Source organism: Maniola jurtina, chromosome 4, assembly GCF_905333055.1.
Source record: "Maniola jurtina chromosome 4, ilManJurt1.1, whole genome shotgun sequence".
Classification (NCBI taxonomy): domain Eukaryota; kingdom Metazoa; phylum Arthropoda; class Insecta; order Lepidoptera; family Nymphalidae; genus Maniola; species Maniola jurtina.
In genome coordinates, this window is record NC_060032.1 from 13,666,928 (window position 1) to 13,689,003 (window position 22,076).

Sequence of the window (22,076 nt, forward strand, 5' to 3'; positions counted from 1 at the left end):
GACCAGTAATTGTAGACGTCTATCGATCTGTTTGTATGTTAGTTATTTTTTATGCCCAGTTTTAACGAGGCACAAACTTAAACATCTATCTGCGATACTCGTAGAAGGACGAAAATACTTTTCATATAAAAATATGTACCTACGATAAGCCTAGCATTCGAAAACAGCTACATAGTATTGTTATTATACAATATACTTCCATCTCCATCTAAATCCATCGTCACCATCTAAATGCTTGATCTGCATAATTTTATAGACCTTCCATTTATAATATGATAATAATAAAAAAATATTACAGGGCATATAAAAAATGGAGAGATATCGAATCTTCTAGATATGGAATAAGAATCCGGATTAAAACCGGAATTTCATTTCAAATACAAAATATTGTAATACATAGATAAAATAAGAGAGTATAAGTATAAAAATTAAATAGGTGTCTTTAGGCACGTCCTACATTTAAGGCTACATTATTACTCTCCATCAGATGTGCTCGCCCAATCGTGTACAAAGGTTCAATGAATCTAAAAAATAGCATAGTTCTAAAAATATCATATATTGGAACATGAAGGATCTGAGAACTCATGGCATAATACCTAATTATCCCAAGACAATTAGAAGAAGGGGCAACGACTCTCAGCAGTGAGCAATAGGTACGATGTAGAGAGAAAGCAGTAAAAATAAATACCGGGAGCCTGCTAGAGTGAATTAGTTTTTAAGAAGAAAGGATGAATATTGTGGTCTACAGAATGGAATCAAAATTAACGCTACTATTATAGTTACGTATATTTTCCAATACTGGCAAAAGTGACAGTTGAATGTCAAGCATGCTCTAAATACATTCTTAATTATAATATTTTAAATTCATGCATATGCATGATGCACTTTAAATAGCATCTCTTAAGCATCTGTATAATCGAGGTCATGAACTTTGCAATTTAGATGTACGTAAGAAAACCCGTAGGTGGCAATGATAAAATAATATTATGTGTAAAAAAGAATGTTAAGAGTACGTATTTAAATTGAGTGAGACTTAAAATTAGGACCCTTTGGTCACATTCATAGCGCACTATCTCTTCTATTCTTGTGCGTTTTCATCTTCTATCTTACACATCACCGAGCATGCATCGCATACGCCATGTAATATATGAACGTAACATATCGTGACCTAATTGCGACAGAACACATAATATTATTATATCGAATAGGATTAAGCAACTTTGACCCAGGTCTGTACTGGATGGGTGACCAATTTTAAAGGTAAAGATTGGATCTTTGCCTTTTCTCCGTGCCCGGAGAGCACGTTAAGCTATACTACTGACATTCTGATTACTGATAAGTGCGCGGAGAGCTTCCGCATTTTTATTTCAAGAATCCCCTAATATGATGTGATAATTCAAGGAATCCCTTAATAAGGACCTTGTGAGAAAAATCGTGCCAAATTGATTGACACCTGATTAAGAAAATCTTACAAACTATTTTAATTACTTAGGTTACTGATACTTAGAAAAAAAAGTTTCTATTGATAAATTCCTGCCTCGAGACCCGTTTGATTAAAAGTTCTTCCTTTAAACAAGTTACCATATTCCATCGAAGGCTTATAATCCGACGGTCATTGATTTAATATGCGATACATTATATGGGTAGGTATGTCTTATTTATCTTGATAATATGCTCGTATGTACCGCAAGAAAACACTTTCGCCTTCGCAGCGCAGGTTGTTCTTTTTAAAGAATCATGTAAATGCTCTGATGAATCATGGATAAATACGTGTGACCAATTTTTCATAAGGAAATGAAATCCACCAAAATATAAAATGCACTGCAAGACGCGCGGAACGCAACTTTATTATTAGCAATCTTATTATAAAAAGACTGCGTATAAAAAAATATGTAAAATAGTATATATTATATTGTATTTAAATTTTGAATCGTTATAATATTTAAATTATTCCAATTCTTCTTGCTTGCTTCTAAATGCATTAAAATATAAGTATAATAAGAAAAAATTGGATAACTCTATTTAAATATAAAATGTTTGTATAATAACATGCACTAAAATATAAGGAAGTACTGAAAATATGCGAATCTAAATTACAAGTTAATATTTTGGATGCATACAATTTTGGTTACTTATCAGAATTTTGTTTAGGCTAAGGGATAAATAAATAGTCATAACTGGCTATTTGGGAAAATTATGGTGTTTGTTAATTTGGAAATCAGGCGAAAAACTGAACGGCAAATAAAACTGTATTAGAGGAGACTGTCTATCGTCGTTATTTAGGATAGATAAGGGATGAATAAGCTGAAAGGAAGCTGGAAGAAAATTACCATTGACATAGTGGAAACTAGAAGTACCTGAATTTCCCGAAACGAAGCTCGGTAGTGTCAGGATAGTAGGAACCCGGTGCTTGTATGGGGAGCGCGGGGCCGGCGCGGGCGCTGACGTCGCTTTTCTCCGGCCGTACACCGTATTCGGCTTCCCGATATAAAAGCCTCAACCGCCCATTCACCCGCCCGCAGTGTGTGCTAGAACGTTACAGTGTCCACTACTCTCGTGCAAGGACTTATTGTTTAACCATGAATTCACGGTGTTTATTAGTGCTAGCAGCCGCCCTCGGCGTGGGTACGTAGAATTTGAAATATTTAGGGTGCGGCGAGGCGAGCGGATTCCTGTATAGTGTAGTGAAGGATCTGGTACATTGTGTTAGTATGCGGCCGCGGTAGGGAGCGCGAAAGCTGCCCAAGTGTTATCGATATTGGTTTCCACACTGGTTGCATTGCGCTGCAAGTGCTGGGAATAGAAATTGCAGTTAATTCGCTGCCTTCATTCGTTCTTTTGGAGTGCCATACCTATGTGTTTGTTTTTCAATTACGTTATAACATAACCGTTACCACTATTTTTATGCTTATCCCCTTTACTTGATTTTAAAGATACAATTATATTAAATCATGTTTAATACTTTAAGTTAAAAATTTTAATAATGCTTTTTCATTTTTATCTGATTAAATTTCTTTATTTTTATATCTTCTGAGCATTTTTTATTGTATATAGAAAAAAATTGTTTATTAGTATTAATTATAGTATAGAAAACACTTATTGAATAGTTTTGTTAACACCATAACATATCTATGGCACTTTTTGATTACGACATCTCACTTGCATTGTAATATCCGCCCGCCTTTCCGTCTCTATTATAATAATAATGTAATAGTTATAACACAATATAGTATTATGAATGAAAGCCACATAGATTGATCGAAAATCTGTAACGGACCACTTTCACTTCTTTTCCGGTAACTACCTATTTGTTATAAATATTTTCTTCGTAATCTCGGAAATACAATTGAAGCAATCAATGCTAACTTGTTTTATATCAATTTAAAGTGATAAATCGAAAACTTGCGTAACAATTAGACAGTACCTTATAACTTCAATTTAAAAGAAGACGCCAAAAATAAGTATATGTTTTTGCAGTGTTTTTTCATAAATTTCAGAAATACCTAATAATAAATTGTCAATAACATAGATCTAATCACACTTAATGTAATATTTATAAATGACTAGTTTTTACCATAAAATCACATTACATTTATTTTATATTGCAATACTAGCTGATGCCCGCGACTTGGCCCCCGTCGATGTAGGTTCTCAAAAATCATCAGGGTACTCTTTGATTTTCCTGTAGAGTGACACTCTCTAGATCTTTAACTATACCATGCAATATAAAATAAAACCACGATGATGCATTGCTCTGTTACGACGTGATTGAAGGACAAACCAACCAACAATATACTGTCGCATATATAATATGTTTGAGTTAGAGTTTGCCAATACAATGACGATATAGTGCGGAAGTGTTACTTGTAACAATTAACATTTATAAATAACAAAGGTCAAATATTAATAGCATAGGCCATAGGTGTTATGTCAGCATATTATGCTAATTAAGAAGAATAATATGTATTTGGTTTTATTTCATCTCAATGGAACGCCAACGTAATGTATGTAGCAATTAATGCTAACGTCCCCATTAGCTTTCTAACCTACACTTTAAGTTGCATAACACGAATATTGGGTGGGCATGTGTGATATAAGATATATATACTATGATCTCCGTATGGCGTATCGAGAAAACTTTTCGTCGAATCTGGGGCAGAGATAAGGTTTAATGCTACTATTTCCGTGTGGGTAAGAATTTTAAATGAATGAAAAACCTCTGATTCGGTGGCATTGTTGTATCAAACTCATCGTTAGTAATTATTCCATAGTCTATGTTATCTATTGTCTATGTTTATTATCCCTCTTTTTATCGTAAAAGAAATAAAGAAGAGATAAAACACAATATCAAAAGTAGGATTCGAATCCACGCCTTCAAAGAAGTACCCGACCCGGTAAAAAGTTGACCTTGCACACCCACGACAACATTTATTTTCCAAATATAAAATTAAAGATGTCTTTATAAAAATCTTTTTATATCCCTATTTTTTCTCAAATAATCAAAAAATAATCGAAAGCCTATAACCAGTTCTCCCTTACCGTCATAACTCATGGCGCTGAAACAAAGACACAAATTCAATACCGCTCAGCGAGAATACCGCTTCAATACCGCTGAAGATAATAGCTATTTAAGGCGTCTTCCTGAAAGATAAGATCCAGAACAAGGATATCCGCAGGGGAATCAAGGTCACCGATATAGCCCAACCCATCAGCAAACTGAACTGGTAGTGGGCAATCCATACTTATCGTAGGGGCGATAGCCGTTGGAGCTGAGTCCTGGAGTGGAAACCGCGAACTAGTAAACGTAGTAGTGCACTCTCCAGCACAATGGATAGATGACATAAAGAGGGTTGCAAGAAGTAGTTGGCTGGCAAAGGATGAGCATAGAGTGTGGTGGTTTTCATTTGGGAAAGCATGTTATATCCAATGATGGACGTCCACATGCTGATATGACGATCCTGATGATGAATCAAAAAATTCCGAACATAGACTAAAAACTCAAATAATGTAAATAGAGATAAGTTCGTAGTACATACCTATATGCGTCATTGTTTAGTATCGGATATTTGAAAATAAAATGAAAATAGTGCAAAATTGAAGGATATCCTTAATTGATTATTTGGCATTGGCAATTAATTATTTTTCGTAATGAATCTAGACTCATACAGTTTTCTAATGACTAATACCTACTTAATGTATATCTACATAAATGTGTTGGTATAGCCATAACGTAAATAATACAGTAAGAGGTCCCGGGTTCGATTCCCGGTAGGGGATTAGAATTTTATAATTTCTTAAGCTCTGGTCTGGTCTGGTGGGAGACTTTGAAGTTCGGCCGTGGCTTGTTACCACTCTACCGGCAATGCCGTGCCGATTTAGCGTTCCGGTACAATGGCGTGTAGAACCAAAGGTGTAATAAAAACTGCCATTCCCCTTCCAAGTTAGCCCGCTTCCACCTTAAACTGCATCATCACTTACCATCAAAGGCTAACCTGTATCTGAATAAAAACCCATTTAAATGGATACCGGAACTAATCCCTCCCTCGTTTTCATCCTGCGACCCTGCAGACTGTTGTGTCTAGAAGTCGTCGTTTATCGAGGGTATGAAGTCTATCTTTAGGCTGTAGTAGGTATAGCTATATAGCTTATAATTTATCTGACGTCAGCTTCGTCACAAAAAACTAATAATTACCTTGTCAAATGGATTTAACAAAGTTTGGTTGTATAGAGCTAATTTTCCACTTAGCATGTTTCAAGCGAAAGTTGTATTGATCGGTAATTATGTCATTTTCTCAATAGATCTTTCGCTAATGTCTGTTATTTGTTGCGAAGTTAATGTAAAACCAAGTGATTTCGATATTATTGTACAAGTGAATTCATTGCTGCTTTCTCGATTAGTAGATTATCTGTTATTTAATAAAGCACTTCGTACATAAGGTTAAAAGGTTTTAGTAAGAAAAAGAAAGTCAGGCATTCCGAACCAATCGTTGATTTTTATCAGCGAAAATCTTTCTACTTAATTAATTCTATTTCTGATAAAAAAGGTTATATTGGTGGTCAAAATTAGTAATGATAGTATGATGAAACTTGACTTAGTATATCATTCATAATATATTTTCTGTGTAGGTAAGTTCCACATTTTTATAGTCAACTTTACATACCTACTAATTAAATTTTTGAATGATTATCGATTTTTTTTGAAATTTTCAATTGGCTGCAATTCAGTATAGGTATGCAATTCAGTATAGGTATGCATAAATAAGTCAAAATAAAACTCATGAAAGAAAATGATGAAAATCATTTTTGGTGCACTAAATTATGCTCCTAGGAATCCGAATAATTTTTAAGCACAGTATCTAATCTAGTAGTAGTTAGTTTTAAAGTATTTTGTTGTAGACAGCTTCCTGATCAACGACGCTCGATCGATATTCAGGATTTATCAATAAATAGGAATGCTAATGAAAATTAAAATAAACATTTATATTCTAAGCTTGTATAGTTCCATCAATTGTTCTTTATACTAAAACAATTTCATTGTAGCTACTAAAGTTTTGTAATGCACATGTAACAATTGCATCCATTTCAAAGAATTGTATGCAAGGCAAAAGTTATTATGAAACAGTAAAGCCGCATTTTCACTAGGGGACATTTGTTGCGCGACTCTGTCGCTCGACACGAAATTCACGTGTCCCGCGCCGTGTCGCCCGACGTCGTCCGACGTCGCTTGGGACATTTACGTGTCGCGCAACTTGTCGCTAGTCGATGGTCTGCGAGCGTCGACGCGCGCGACCTTCGTGTCCCTCGACAATCGCCGGACAGGCTTTGAGTGGTGAGAACGTGTGTCGCTTTGTGTTCCACTGCACTAAACAGCACTACTTCCTCGGGCGACATACTGATCACGACTGGCCAATGAGAACGAGTCATATGTCGCGGGACAATTGTCCCACAACTTTTACAGAGACAACTACGTGAATGTCGAACGACAAGTATCTGCGACATGTCGCCTAGTGAAAATGCGCCTTAATAGAATTCAAATTGTCGCTCGTCTTGACAGGACGGTGTTCCTCCATTGGTTAGAGTCAGTGTAGAGTTTTAACCATTGTTTGTGCATTTCTGGCACGTACCCAGTTCACACGAATACACTGCGTAGTTTTGCGAAACGTCAGCTTCTTATTTCACAAATATAGTAAAATAATTACAAAAAGAGTAATTTTCTAGGATTTTCTTAAGTCTGATTGCAATAGCGCATATTACAGTTTGGATTTTATGGTTGCGTAAATATTTTATGAAACTTGACCTTAATCGGTATTAACATACGACCGAAATTAATAGCCAATCTGTCTGTAATCTGTATATAAGTTACAACGCTGTTATTTGTCAAAAATTATAATATGGTCTTATTTGGCATACAAGTAACATCGTCGCTTGGTAATTTATCTACAGATTAAAGATAGACGGATTAAATATTAATTTCTGCCGATAGAGATTATCATGTGGTCTTGCTGTTTATCAGTACCTATCTTATGTACATGATAGTTGAATGCTTAAGTGCTTTATAGTTATAGATTTTGAAATGTACAGATTAATTACACTTATTAACAGCGAAAGGCAATTTGGGCTGTGCGTTTACAAATCAAATTGATCGCGAAATTTTACGATCGTAGCAATTAAATATTCATAAACTTATTATTGCGTGAAGGTATTCAATTATCCAGGCTCGCGGTGCGTGTGTGAATTTCTCAAGAAGAAAGAAAACTCGGTGAAAATGATTGTTATACTGCTTGAGTGCGCAAGCTATCGAATATTATGTTTATCTTGTATGCAATCTGATGATAAACACATTATGCTATAGAAAACTCTATTCTCTTGCATATTCTATCCATTAAAAATGCAAAAGTATTTGTTGGTCTGACCTTAAATAGATAGAAAATAGAGCAAATGATCGACGGGATTTTTTGCATAGACTTAGAGGATGACTTTTTATCCTGAGAAAAAAGGGCTCTGGGATTTAAAAAAAATCTAAATCCACGTGGTCGAAGTCTCTGGCATCACCTAGTAACTATAATATTAATCTTTCCTGAAGAAGAAATATTCTAATACGAATGGTTGTAATAATCTGCGATCTAGGAATCAAAAAACTGAAAGTGGTAGCCTGCCATATATTGGCAGAAAAATCATCGCTGTTTTCAATCTTCTCAGTGTATAATTTGCATTTAGCATGGAATGTATATTTTTAAATGCTTTACTATAGATATTTTAACTATACGATAGGTCCCTTAAGCCTGTTTTAAAAACCTTGAGATTCCGTGTAGTAGTTTCCTAAAACTTTGTGTTTCTCTTATCATTAGCCGTCTAACAAGAAATGATTTGTAATTAGCACCTTTACACCAACACAATGCAGAGGAAGTTTGATTGTTGTTTCTATACGAATTTTTTATTGTTTACAACCACGATAGCCGTAGTCAACAATGCATCGTTTTTGAAGGTTGGAATTAAGAATTTTTCTTACACGATGATATGAGTGTGTTTTGTTCTCTTCCGTGAAACTCTTGCGTGTATTTGAGCATAGCACTAGGTATTATTATGTTATTCAAACATTTTATAGGTCCTTATTGAAAAAATTAAATTAAGTAATCATTATTTAAAACTGACTGAGTGCTAACATTCAGTCGCAGATAAGCAGTTTCCGAAGCGGCTATCCCCTATCATAGATTGCCAGCCATTCTTAGTTTGTGTGTTTTATCTTACACTAGCCTGGTATAGCCCGTGGCTTCTTTCGGTGAAAATTCGAAACCAGTTGATTCTCTATCCCGCGGGAATTTTGAAAAATTCAGTTCAAATCTACTTATAAAGAGAATCTCGGTGCACAGCTTTCTAGTTCTGCGTGTTGATGAGTTTGTAGGACTATCAACTAGATTATGTCGTTAATAGGCGTTCAAAATGCTTTCTCTAGCTATATGCAAAATAACAGAAATACCTAAGCACGATTTACTTAAATCGAATAAGTTTCTTGGATTACTCATCAAGTAACTATTCACAAAGCTCCAGTTACATTGAATAGAGTTGAATGCGACACATTAATAAGTCATTACACGACACAGCATTTAAATTGTAATCGCAGGCCGCAGCACGTATGTCCGTCTATAAATAATAGCGTGTAATTCAATTACAAAAGCATCTTGAGCTTAAACGTGGCATTACTTGGTGGAGATTGTCTGTCCTTCAGCCAACGATATAACCTCACGCCGCCGGCCCTTGTATTGTGTTGTGTTATTTTTATTCTTTAGATCCACCACGCGTTATCTTAATGTACGAAAACCCACGCAAAATCGATCTGAATTCCGATAGTATGAAATACATAAAGTTTTATTACATACTTCCCATCTCTTACAGTCTTATACACAGACTGTAAGCTTTATAAAATTATTATTAATTAGTCTCATCTATGCATAGTATATAAGAATCAAGGTTACTGTATTTTTTCGTAATCTATGCGTTCATGCAACGCTTATCCATTTGTATTTAAGCTTTGTGCAGTTGTTATTGACACTTGCGTAAAGGTTTCTCACATAGCACCTGGCGAGTCACATTGCAACTGATTGTAACGCATAGGTCAGGCAACAGCTAGTTCGTTATAAAATGTCATAATTAAGTAATTATGTAGTACTTGTATAGTAATTAAAGCTTTATATTCAAGATTTAGAAATATGGTAAAAATAAAATATTTACACCACGAAATAACTTATCGTAGTCGTGCGAAAAATTAAATTAGCCATGTTGTAATAGTTGACTAAGTATAATGCAACATACAATTACGCATATTACTTTAGCAACTTCCTTTTCGAAATAAATTAGTGGAATAAAAGTCTTCTTCTTCATTAGCTTTTATTTATCTATTCTTGGATATCTTTGCGCCCGCCATTCTTTTTATTTGCGGGCGAGCCTCTAAGTTTTTCTCGTAAACTTGTTGATGTCGTTGGACCAACGAGATGGTTATCTTCCAACGATATCCAAAATAAAGAATTAATATAATGATAAAAATTATTATGGATGAGATAATAAAAACAGTGTTTGTTTTGCTGTGCAGTTTATAATTTCGTAATTTTTGATACAAAAAAATTATGACCAATTCTTCTTGGAATACAATAGCTTGATCATGAATATTTAGTTATTTTGTTACCAACTCTAACAATTGTGAATAACACTTGACTAACTTCAAAATAATAGGGGGTTTTTATTGATATTTCTAACCTCAGAATAGTATAAAACAAAGTCAGATTTCGTGGTTGTCTGTGTATTCATTTCTGTCTCTTAAAGCCGAATTAATTATAATCATTTTATGTTTAACAAAAATACCATACCTAAGTATTTTTTAACTCCCGACACAAAAAGAGGGGTTTTATAAGTTTGACGTGTGTATTTGTGTATCTGTCTGTGGCATCGTAGCTCCTAAACTGATGAACCGATTTTAATTTAGTTTTTTTTGTTTGAAAGGTGGCTTGATCGAAAGTGTTCTTAGCTATAATCCAAGATAATCGGTTCAGCGGTTTGAAAGTTATCAGCTCTTTTCTGTAGTGTACCTATTGAGGTACAACTTTCGCGATTTTAACTAGGAAGGTTTGTTTTATAAAAAAATCTCATTTAGTCGATAGAAAAGGAAAGCCCACCCGTGCGAAGCCAAGATTAGTTAGGTAGATTGAAATAATTAAAAAAAACCGCTAAGAATGCTGAGCGAATGGAGGAGATGGAGTGATTTAAATAACATAAACGTCGCTTTTCACACAAAAAGATGAAAACACTTCACTTTCACGAGAATAGTTTATATTGTCGGTTATCTAATGAGATTTTTAATGTTGCATCACAATAATTGCAAACCAAGATTGTTATTTTTGTTTGTATATTATTGATAAATTAATCTTTATTTCATACCGCTTACCTACGTGTCTTTGATCACACTAATATTATAAAGGCGAAAGTTTGTATGTGTGTGTGTGTGTGTGTGTGTGTGTGTGTGTGTGTGTATGTTTGTTACTCCTTCACGCAAAAACTACTGGACGGATTTGGCTGAAATTTGGAATGGAGATAGATAATATCCTGGATTAGCACATAGGCTACTTTTTATCCCGGAAAATCAAAGAGTTCCCACGGGATTTCGAAAAACCTAAATCCACGCGGGTGAAGTCGCGGGCATCAGCTAGTATAAAATAATTTATGAACAAGAAAATATCAGTTTCAAGTAGGTAACTAAGTAATATATCATCTGAATAATGATGACACCATTAGGTCAAGTAGGTATCCAAAAGATTGAATATTGAATTTGATTAAAATTTAAATTATCTGAGAACACGCTGTTTGAAACAGATTTCTACCAGATTTCCTTATAAAATAAATGCTACGAATATTTAGAAATAGCTGTACAAAAATACCGTGGTCAGAGCTTAGGTCAGGGTTATCATTTTCATTTATAATAGTCTATGAACTTTATAATCCAATATACTTTGATGTATGTAGCGTATTAATTTTAATTAGATTTCAATATTAAAAACTGGTCAAGTACGGGTTGGACTTGCACACAAAAAATCCTTACCATCGTACAAGATTATGTACTTTTTAATTTACATGACGGCCATTTTAAGATTTTTTAATATTTGTGCCTATATCGTACATAGTAAGAGAAATACCTACAAATTCAGTGAAATTTTCACCGCTCTACCTATAACGGTTCATGGATATTCAGCTTAGTGACAGACAGATAGACAGACGGACGGACAGCGGAGGCTTAGAAATGGGGTCCCATTGGTTTTCATCGGGTACGGAACCCTAATAAATAGATAACATTTAATATTTAAGCAACTGGCTTATTTTTATTACGACTAAAGGTCAATCGTCATCGGAGATTTGATAACGAGATGCGCTCGCGCAGTATGTTAACGAAATCGAAAGTCCCGCCCACGAACTCGTTTGGTAGGTCAATTTTGGGCTTTCACCTGTACTACTTCGCAGTTTACGGCCTTAATATTAAATAATATTTACGTAATAATCGATTTATGTAATATATATGTTTTGTGTGAACATATTTGCCAAGATTGTCTTGATCTCGATATCATTACGACATTTTTTTCATTGTTATTTTATAAAGAAAAGGCGTTTATGTAATGTTAGAAAACCTAGCAAAAACTCTCTTGTTGATTATACAGAAGGCCGTTTTTCGTTAAATAAGTTCCAATAACCTAGAAGTCTATTTATTATTATGCTATATTAAAAAGTATTTTCATTCGTTATGCATAACTTTGAGAGAGAAACAATCGCTTTTGTAGATTTTGTTTTATTTTAAGTAGAGCACGGTTTCAATTGACAAAATTTTATATACTTAACTAAGTATTTATACTACACATATATTATGTTCTTGTCAGGTATTATACCTTATCATCATCATCATCATGATCAATCCATCACCACCTCACTACTGAGGACTGGTCTCCTCTCAGAATGAGATGTGTTTGTTCTCTTCTCATTTTGCTTTATGGCTTTTAGTAGGTCACATCAGGACCCCTGAGAGTTTTCCATAATGTTCTCAAAGATGTGTAAAATCTGCCAACCCGCACTTGGACTGTGGTCAAATTTTTCTCATTCTGGAAAAACCTACTGAAATCGGGAAAGGAAGAGTGATTATATTATAACTCGATAGAAAGAAGAAGGTTAGATTTTAAAATGAAGAACATTTATATAAAATTGCTTTTCCGCCAGGAATGTGCTTATACGGGGTAGCCCAGAATTTGTATGTAATACTTACAATAGCTCTTCTAAAATATAATCTGTAATGCGTTTAGCTACCTGAAAATGGAAAGGATCTTTCTTGATGATTAGTTTAACAGAGGCAATGGTGTGACTGCAGGTCATAAATAACAACCACCTGCTACTGTTATACAATGTTTTGTGTGGGCACAGTTCTGTGGTCATGTCATACACACAGGCGGCGCGGCGTGAGCGCACGACCAGCCGGGCTCCGGTGTCGGGTGCTTGCGTAAATCTTCACCGCGCACACAAGATTGCTAATTACGCTACTAATTTACCTTGGGAATATGGGTCACGGTACGCTTTCGCTTGAACGGGCTGAAACAATGAAAATTGCTCTTGCGATTTTTGTACATACCTTTTACCTGCCTCTCATGTTGGAAATTTTCCTTTGTTTTGCGAGAATGCGTAGCAAGGAGTGTATGTGACCTCACCAAAAGGATCCTTTCCAGTTTCAGGTAGCTAAATTCATTAAATATTATATTTTAGAAGAGCTGAAATGAGAGTAGCTATCAAAATGTAGTATTACATATAATTCTGTGCAACCTGTAAGCATATTCCTCGCGGAAAAGCAGTTTTATATAAATGACCTATCCAGTATTTATTTCAAAATTTAACCTTCTTCTTACTATACAGTTATATATTAATCACGATAAAGTTGCACATCTACTTCGTACAGAGAAAGTTTGCATCCTGAGATGGACTTGGACTACTTTTTATTCCGGCAAATCAAAAGAGAGAGCGGGAGTTTTAAAAACCTAAATCCACGCGGACGAAATCACGAACATTGTCTAGTAGATTATAGAAGGATATTCATAAGTAATTTCCGCTTCATCACAAACGCCAAGTAATGATGTGAAGATAGTGTGAGAGTAAATTACGAAATAACCAGGATGTTCTTCGCGGTTGGTTAGTCGCAAATGTCAACTGGTACCGACGACCGGCTGGTGACACACATGACATAACATCCAAATGAGGTGGATGCTTTACAGGTGTTGAAACTTGTTCTTCCTTTATAGTATTTTTATTCATTCACACATTACTCGGAAGATTACGATTTAACACCAGTCCATTACATAAATTCAAACATTGTGTAAAAACTAAAAACACTAAGTCGAATTATTTAGTTGTACACTATTACCTGAAATAAGTTTTGGTTTGATTTAACTCAACTACAATGTACAAACCTATCGCTTCTCATATTACAAGAAAAAGATTATAAGAAAGCATGTTTTTTGGTTGGTTTGCTCTTCAATCACATCACAACGAAACAAAAGATAAACGTGAATTGTTTCATGCATTTAGTTAAATACCTATAGAGTAGCATAACCTACTTTTTATCCAAAAAAACTAAAGGTCACGGACGTGACTTTGAAAACTTTAATCTAATTTTATTAAACTTAAATTAAAGGGCATCATCAAGTGATTACATACGTAGATTTATCATAATCTGATTTTAAATGTGAACTTGGCACATTTTTCGAGCTGGATTTCTTCTTATAAGAAAATCTTTACTCTCTTCTCTTTAGATAAAATACCTAAGAATCAGATAGAGTAACGTAGACTTTAAATTATATTCAGTTAACGAATTAGTTGTTAGAATTTTTTTAAAAGTAATTTGTCATACCTGTAGCAGATTAAACAAAGATTTTCGATTAGGGCTCAAATCTGAATTACCTTATTAATAGACCATACTTCTTACCCAATTACGTATATGCTTTGTTCAGATAAACCGAATTTAGACGAGAATTTTCTCGTCTAGCCACGTACGTTTGGTTCTGACAAACCTACAAGCATAGAGTGTGAATAACAAAGAGTAGGTAACCCAATAACTTGAACTAGTCATACCTTGCCCAACACGAGTTTGTCGCGTGGCATTCCGTGGAGAAAGAGCGGCCCTACTGGCGACCGGTATACATTGCAAAATGATTGCGTGCTTTAATCACCGTTTGACTAAACCCCTGTGGTAGTTTCTTTTGAAATTTTACTTGTAATTCACGAAGACACCTCTATGTAAATAGCATTAACTCCAACATGTGTCGTCATATAACGTAATCCTATTTGAAGGCTGACGTTCCATCGCTAATATTGAAGTGTTTCATTCGTTAGAGGAGTTTATTCGTAACGAGCTCCAAATCATCGTAGTGTGGTTCGCATTAGAATATTAACCAATAAAAAATGTGTACTTAATTTTAAAGTTACTTGGCCTCAAATCTTGGAGACCGTGAACTTTGAAACTAGACATCTACAAAATTTTACTGAATTAGATTGGTTAATATTCAAATGTGAAACGTTTTGTATGGAGATCAATGGGAAACGCGCTCGGGAAACTTCTTTTTTTAAGTTAGGGTTAGGTAAAATCTAGCTACAATAATAAGGCCTATAGCTTATTAACAAGGTATTTTCTTTTGTTCAGCGCTCGCCGAAGAAAACTTCAAATGCCCAGACGACTACGGCTTCTACCCACACCACATTTCTTGCGACAAATACTGGAAATGTGACAACGGAGTCGCCGAACTGAAGACCTGCGGCAATGGACTCGCCTTCGACGCCTCTGACTCAAAATACTTGACTGAGAACTGCGACTACCTCCACAATGTTGAGTGCGGTGAAAGAACACAACTTGGTGAGTAAAAATCTTTGTCATTTCGGATAAATTGAGCTAAATTAGAGCGTACAGTATCCACTCAGGAAATTCCGATATCAGTCACAGTTAATATTGAAATACTATCAATTGCCCGAAATGCGTTGCAACGCTACTCTATGTTAGACACCTTCTCGCAAGTCCCGACAACAACTATACAAACTTTCAATTTAACCGGAAAAACGATGCGCGAACGCATAGGTAACGAACAGACGGACTAATATAACTTTTGTATATAAGATTTTATGTGGGTAGGTACTTGAGCATATAATGTGGCTCGTAGCTTTAGTTTGAAGTTTGCGTAATTAATTATCACCACTATATCATCTTTCAAATCTAACAAATCTGACAAACAAAAGAGTACATATAATAACTAGGTAGGTACTTTGAATAAATAATTTTTGATTTTGATTTTGATAATGTATTAAGACAATAATTCAATGTCGGTGTAGGTTCTTTAATAATAAAATACCTAATTTATATTCATAAAACTACGACGCCTAGATTTGAATACTTAGAAATAACTCATACCTAAGCTCGACCTTGTGCAAAATGCGGAAGCACTGAGAATAGATTTTGTTATAAAGATCAAGACAATAAATTATGCAAGGATGTTATTATACAAAAGCTTTACAATTTTAATAAATTGTTTGCGGTCAAAGTTAAAGGATTTGTATGATAATAATAATTCATTTGAGAATCCAAAGTAGTAGTTACTACCAGGATACGTACGAAGGTCGTTCAGTTAGTGTAAAGATCTTCGCACATTACACAGATTTGATGTCGATTCTACTTTGACTCGACTCACAGTAAAGCATGAATATTTATGAGCACTATACCGTGGTCTGAATGGTGGAATATTGAAATGTATAATTATATTATTGATGTGGATTAACTTGGTCGATGTGACGTTGAAAGAAATGGGTACTTTCAATTAAATATTGAAAATTCTACACTAAGGAACACGACAAACAGTTCACATTTCCATGTTTAACTGTGAGTGAAAATCTTTATCATTTCGGATAAATTAAGCTGAATTAGAGCGCATAGTAAATTCCGATCTCAATTACAATTAATACAGAACTACTAGCAATTACCCGACATGCTGACTTGACTGTGAGTTGAGTCGTAATGGGGTCGGTATCAAGTTTCTGAAATGTGCGAAGACCTTAAGCCTTATAAGCATGACACATAAAGACAGGTTTATTCGTAGTGCGCTCCAAACAAACGTAGTTTAGCTCTCATTTGAATACTAACCACTGAAACTTTGTAGCTATACGTTCTAGGAACGAATACGTACAATACAAGTACATAATTGTACGTGCTTTTGAAATTTTGTTCAAATAAGTATAATTCGGTTTCAAAGTCACATGGTTTCATGAATTTAGATACAAATCTTTAAACAATGAAACTGGTTATTTTTATGGAAATCTGGCAAATAACAAACAAAGATATGAGTTCCTAGAATGTGTCTAAAAAATACATCGAGTTTGCTTTGGTTAATATTCAAACGAGAACAAAACTACGTTTATACGGAGCGAGTGACGGAGAGACTGCCGTTAAGGAAATTTTTGGGCCCAGTATTTGTTATGGCAAAAATAAAATTACTAACCTTGAACTAGCAGCTTTTGAAGCATACGTCTTCGTTATTGCATTAGCAAACAGGTTTCATTAATTAGTATACATGCGACTAGCATATAAAGTAACGATTGCTATATTTGTATGAGGTAACCTAATTATTATACGAAAGGTAAAGGTTAAATTGTTTATCATTGTATAAATATATGTTGTTAATAATTTTTCTCCTATCCAAACGGGATCTCCAAAGTTTGTATGGGGATGTGGACCCACATACATAATATGTAGGAACTTTGAAAGAATATATTGTCAATAAAAATATTTGTACGTTATGGTACCTAGCAAAATAGTAATATTATTCCATATTTGGCGGTTCCTCTGGTGCTGCAAATGTTCATGGGCGGCGGTAATCACTTAACATCAGATGACCCGCCCGCTCATTTTAATTTAAAAAAATAATCTGTTGATGCCTGAAATACAAATTTAAAAAAAAATTGTATTCTTCTAACGTTACTTTGTTTCAATAGAGCCCCCAATCGGAACTCCCCACTGCGCGAGATTGTACGGTATCTTCGCTGATGATACCAAGTGCGATGTCTTCTGGAACTGCTGGAACGGAGAAGCTTCCCGCTACCAGTGCAGCCCTGGTCTTGCCTACGACAGAGAAGCTCGCGTGTGCATGTGGGCTGACCAGGTCCCTGAGTGCAGAACCGAGGGTACGTAAACATTTCTAAATTCAAATCAAATAATATGCAATAAGGAACTGATTTTACTGTTACTATAGAATTCTTTTTTTAAACAAAAGTAGTAAATTATGTTAAACATGCATTCATGTCAGTCAAAAATTAAATGTTATTTACGATAATAATCTTATTTATATCTACTACAAAAGCACTCTACAACTGATGCACCGGAGATAAGAAGAACATCGCACAACTGACCGACTCTGAAGATCTTTACATCAGTATTTTCAACCTACTCTCCAACAGCACAACTTTCTCATGTACCTACGTTTCATTTCGCCTTCTCAAACTCTTGACTCACGTAACTTTTTCTGGTTTTTCCCAGAAGTAGCCAATGGTTTCTCTTGTGCGAACCCCGGAGAGATCGCCAACGCTGGATCCTTCAGCCGTCACGCCCACCCCGAAGACTGCCGCAAATACTATATCTGCTTAGAAGGAGTAGCTCGTGAATACGGTTGCCCCATCGGAACCGTCTTCAAGATCGGAGACGCTGACGGCACTGGCAACTGCGAGGAACCCGAAGATGTTCCCGGATGGTAAGCTTTTAACACTTCTAACCATGAACTCTTCTTCTAGTTCAAGTAAAACAGTCTTGACTAAGTAACTTGGACTCTTACTTCTAAACCACTAGTTGCATACCACTGGTGCTGTTCAACTAGTCAATAACATTTTCAATTCAATAATGTCCTTGTAACCCAAATGTTTTCCTTGTGACTAACAATCTGCACTTTAGAGGTCAATTTTACAAAAGCGTCGTTTTCAATTTTAAATATTTCATTTTTAAATGCGTAAATATTATTAGTTATTAAATAATTCATAAAATGTTTCGAATATATAAGAACTGAAGCTCGCTACCAATTTTTTTTCGTGTATTCATCACGATACGTTAGGGGAAATTAAGGTCAAGTTTTTATTTTCATTTTATAACTGAAATTTAACGCCTGCCCATTGCCTATTTTCATGTTGAAAATGGATATTTTGTGGTAAATATCGCTTGGCATTTACCGGAGTATGGTAATGACCATTTTAGTACACTCATTGACACAGTTTAGTATTTCGCTTGTTAATGTTTTTTCAACAATATTAACTAGTAAACTCCTTCATCGTGAAAAATATTTTATGTAAGTAAGTCTTTTGCCACAATACCAAAATTTAAATACCTACTCAGAATTATTACTTTTTGATTAAAAATCAATTTTGTAGATTCTTTAAATATTTCCAAACCTTGAATAATGCAAAGAAAAATAAAGTTCTTGATAAATCGAGCGGCAAAGTTTTAATATTCTTGTTGCCATTTCAAGGCAGTTCAGTTGGTATTGAGCGTTGTTAACGAGTTCTTGTTACACAATTAATGATATTCTTAGTCACAGCTAGGCAGTAAAAGTTGCTAGGAATTGTGATATCCATTTATATCGGCTTGCGAAAATATATGTATTAAATATTAAGTTTAGTTTTAAAACGATTTAGAGGGTAGAAGAGAGAGAGGTAGTAAGGTTGGCGTACATTTTCAGTGAAGACTACTACGGAGACTTGGATCTGAAGGCTATCCGCAAGAGCGAGCTGCTCGCCGGGCTCCAGAGCAACGGCCAGTCCCGCGTCGTGCCGCCCAAGCAGCTCAAACCCCGACCCCAAAAAGAAAACTAAATACTCTACTCCCACCTTAAACCTTTTAATACTCACAACTTCAACTTTGTCACCGCACACCACGCGCAACAAATCAATTTCGCTTTCGGTAGAGTTTAAAAGTATCTATTGATCAGATTAAAGATTTATTGCTTTTGGTGTGCGCTGACCTAACTCCAGGTTCAAATTCGTATTTTAAGTGAGTGAAGCCAATTTGATTTGTATTCATTTCCAGTTGCCAAATACTTTTTCGTTGTAGCCTTTAATATCAGTTTCACGAGCCAGGTTAGAGAGTTAGTAAAAAAAAACAACGCTAGCAATATTTATTTTTTAATTTGTATTTAGTTTTGGTAGCGTCCTGTTAGGTAGAAACGACCGATCGAATTGCCGCGTTATTGTTTTTTCAAGTCGGAATTAATGTCGACGATAGGTTTGCATTTATGTTTAGGATTTTCAATGTTGAACGATGTAACAGGACATGATTCCATTCGACATTCCAATTGCAACAGCCACGACCTTGTAAATATCTTACGTACTGAAGTAACTCACTTCGACTGAGTGTTGTTGTTTGGTATAGAAACTGTAATACTTAAGTTTTATTTTTAGTGATAAAATAAACAAAATATATAAAAACTAAACTGTTTTTTGATCTGCTAGAGTTGCACAATGTCCGGTGTCTCCTGGTAACAATTTTACTTTCACGAGCACTCTGTCTCCTATTTTTATTGCATTCACTTTCTAATAACATTTTCTTACTATCTTGTCTCTTACAGTAATTTCTTGTTTTCTTGTATTTGTATATAATCATCTTTAGTAACTATAACCTGGCAGTCTTTTGCATCATCACCAAAACGATTGACTGTTTTGGTAATTAAAGGTAACTATAATATTATGGTTTTTCTTTTTGCTTTAGATTTTAGGACTTTTCGTTATATTGGTAATCGTTTAGACATACCTATTCTCTGTAGAAAAATAGTTTTTTTTTTCAAAACTTTCATCTAACACTTATCAGTTTAGGGTTTGAATTTGTTAGATGAATTACCACGATTGTTCATGTCTAACTCAAAATTCACTGTGGTAATATCTATTAAATTATATTATATTAATATGTACACGCAACTTACAACAAATCTTCTAAACGGATTCTTATTATAAACGCTAGTAAATTTAGGAAGTACCAATACTCCTGTCTTTCACAAGATTAAGAATAAAAGCTATCCTACTTAATTTTTTACAATATTTTTCATGAATTAATATTTATACTTTTCGTTACTTGTATGTATTGTGACATTTTTCGATTGTGTTACAGCGAGGACTACTACGGTGACGTGGACCTAAAGGCACTCAAAAAGTTGGGATTCTGAATGTCAAGGAGCAACTCGAAGGACAGACTGAAGCTTAACCCTTTCGACTTGCTGAAATAGTGAAGGCCTCTTCTTAAAAAACCGGTTAATTTAATAATATTTATTGCGCTATACAAAATATGTTCAAATGTTATTTTAAAAGTCTTTTACTCGTCATTCTTTTTGTTTTGAAATGTAGTGTTGTGATTCAAGAATATTCCATGATGTCTCACGTGAGCGATTTGCAGTGAAGCGTATAGGATATGATAAATAATGAATACTCAATGGGTATCGCATCGTCGATATGTACAAAAAATATAAACCGTTACTCAGTCAAAGTCAACCCAAGATGAGATATTGTAAACAACTTGGTTGAATATGAGGAAAAGTGTAGGTTGATAAAATTATTGATAGCCATAATTATACTTATCCAAAAATAGATTTGTCTACCATTAGGGTTTATCAATGATTCTAAGTGTTTATTTTGAAGTCTGACTTTAAAATAAATGGCATTTACTTCTGTATATTTTATGGTTTTACTAGATAGTGTACATAGGAGAAATATATGTAGTTTTTAAAGGCCTTATGATTTTGTTTCGGTACCTACATGTAACTTTGTGCTGTTTTATTATGCCATGTCATGCAAATCGCTCACTAAGTCCAAGTTATAGATTTCATGGTCTGTCTGAAGAGGCGCTCGAGTAGGTTTGTTTTAAAGTTAAAAGACTTTTATTTTCAAAGTCTTTAACGTTTTGTACTCTCTAAAAACTGTAGTCTGTTTTTGACAAAAAATTAAATTTCATTTAATTGCTGCCAAAAAATAAATGAACTATCACTTTAATTACTTTGACATAGTACCACTACACCAGTAGGTGCTGTGTCGAAATGAAATAATTTAGTCATTTAACTTTAGTTTTAAGATAGAGTTAAGTTAATTTTCATGGATTAGTGTAAATAAAGTTTTTAATAATAATGTTTTGGGTACCATTTTTCCCCCGACATTTAAAACTAAGACAAAAAGAGAGTCTCAGAAATACCTACTACCAACTATTAAACCTTCAAGAATTACTTTTTACATTTGCTTTCGGGACATATTTGGTATTTAAACATTAAAATATTTAAAGTCTTAATCCAGGTATGTACCTAATAAAAAATCTTTCAACAAATTTTGATGATATTTTCACGATCGTAAAGTATCTAGGTACACTGTGTGGACATTCAATTTTTTACCTTGGACGCCCTTGTACAAAAATACCTAATATTTTATGAACTTTGAGATAATGTTGATGGTTCCAAAGTCAAGGTCCATCCTCAAAGTCAAGGTCGTCAAGTTTTTTTTAATTTTCAACT

General features: G+C 34.5%; 1 protein-coding gene across 2 annotated transcripts; it reads left to right on the plus strand.

Annotated features, from left to right (window-relative positions):
• The first annotated feature begins 2,517 nt into the window (after positions 1 to 2,517).
• On the plus strand, positions 2,518 to 21,699 carry LOC123864228 (protein obstructor-E). Of its 2 annotated transcripts, none has more exons than XM_045904514.1 (5): positions 2,518 to 2,625; positions 15,212 to 15,421; positions 17,545 to 17,733; positions 18,086 to 18,296; positions 20,693 to 21,699. In XM_045904514.1, the coding sequence occupies exons 1-5, from the start codon at positions 2,580 to 2,582 to the stop codon at positions 20,745 to 20,747; spliced, it is 711 nt and encodes a 236-aa protein (XP_045760470.1). In that variant the 5' UTR covers positions 2,518 to 2,579; the 3' UTR covers positions 20,748 to 21,699. The 2 variants fall into 2 exon arrangements, with proteins under 2 accessions (XP_045760470.1, XP_045760469.1); XM_045904513.1 differs by lacking the exon at positions 20,693 to 21,699 and adding an exon at positions 19,272 to 20,016.
• Positions 21,700 to 22,076: the final 377 nt, after the last annotated feature.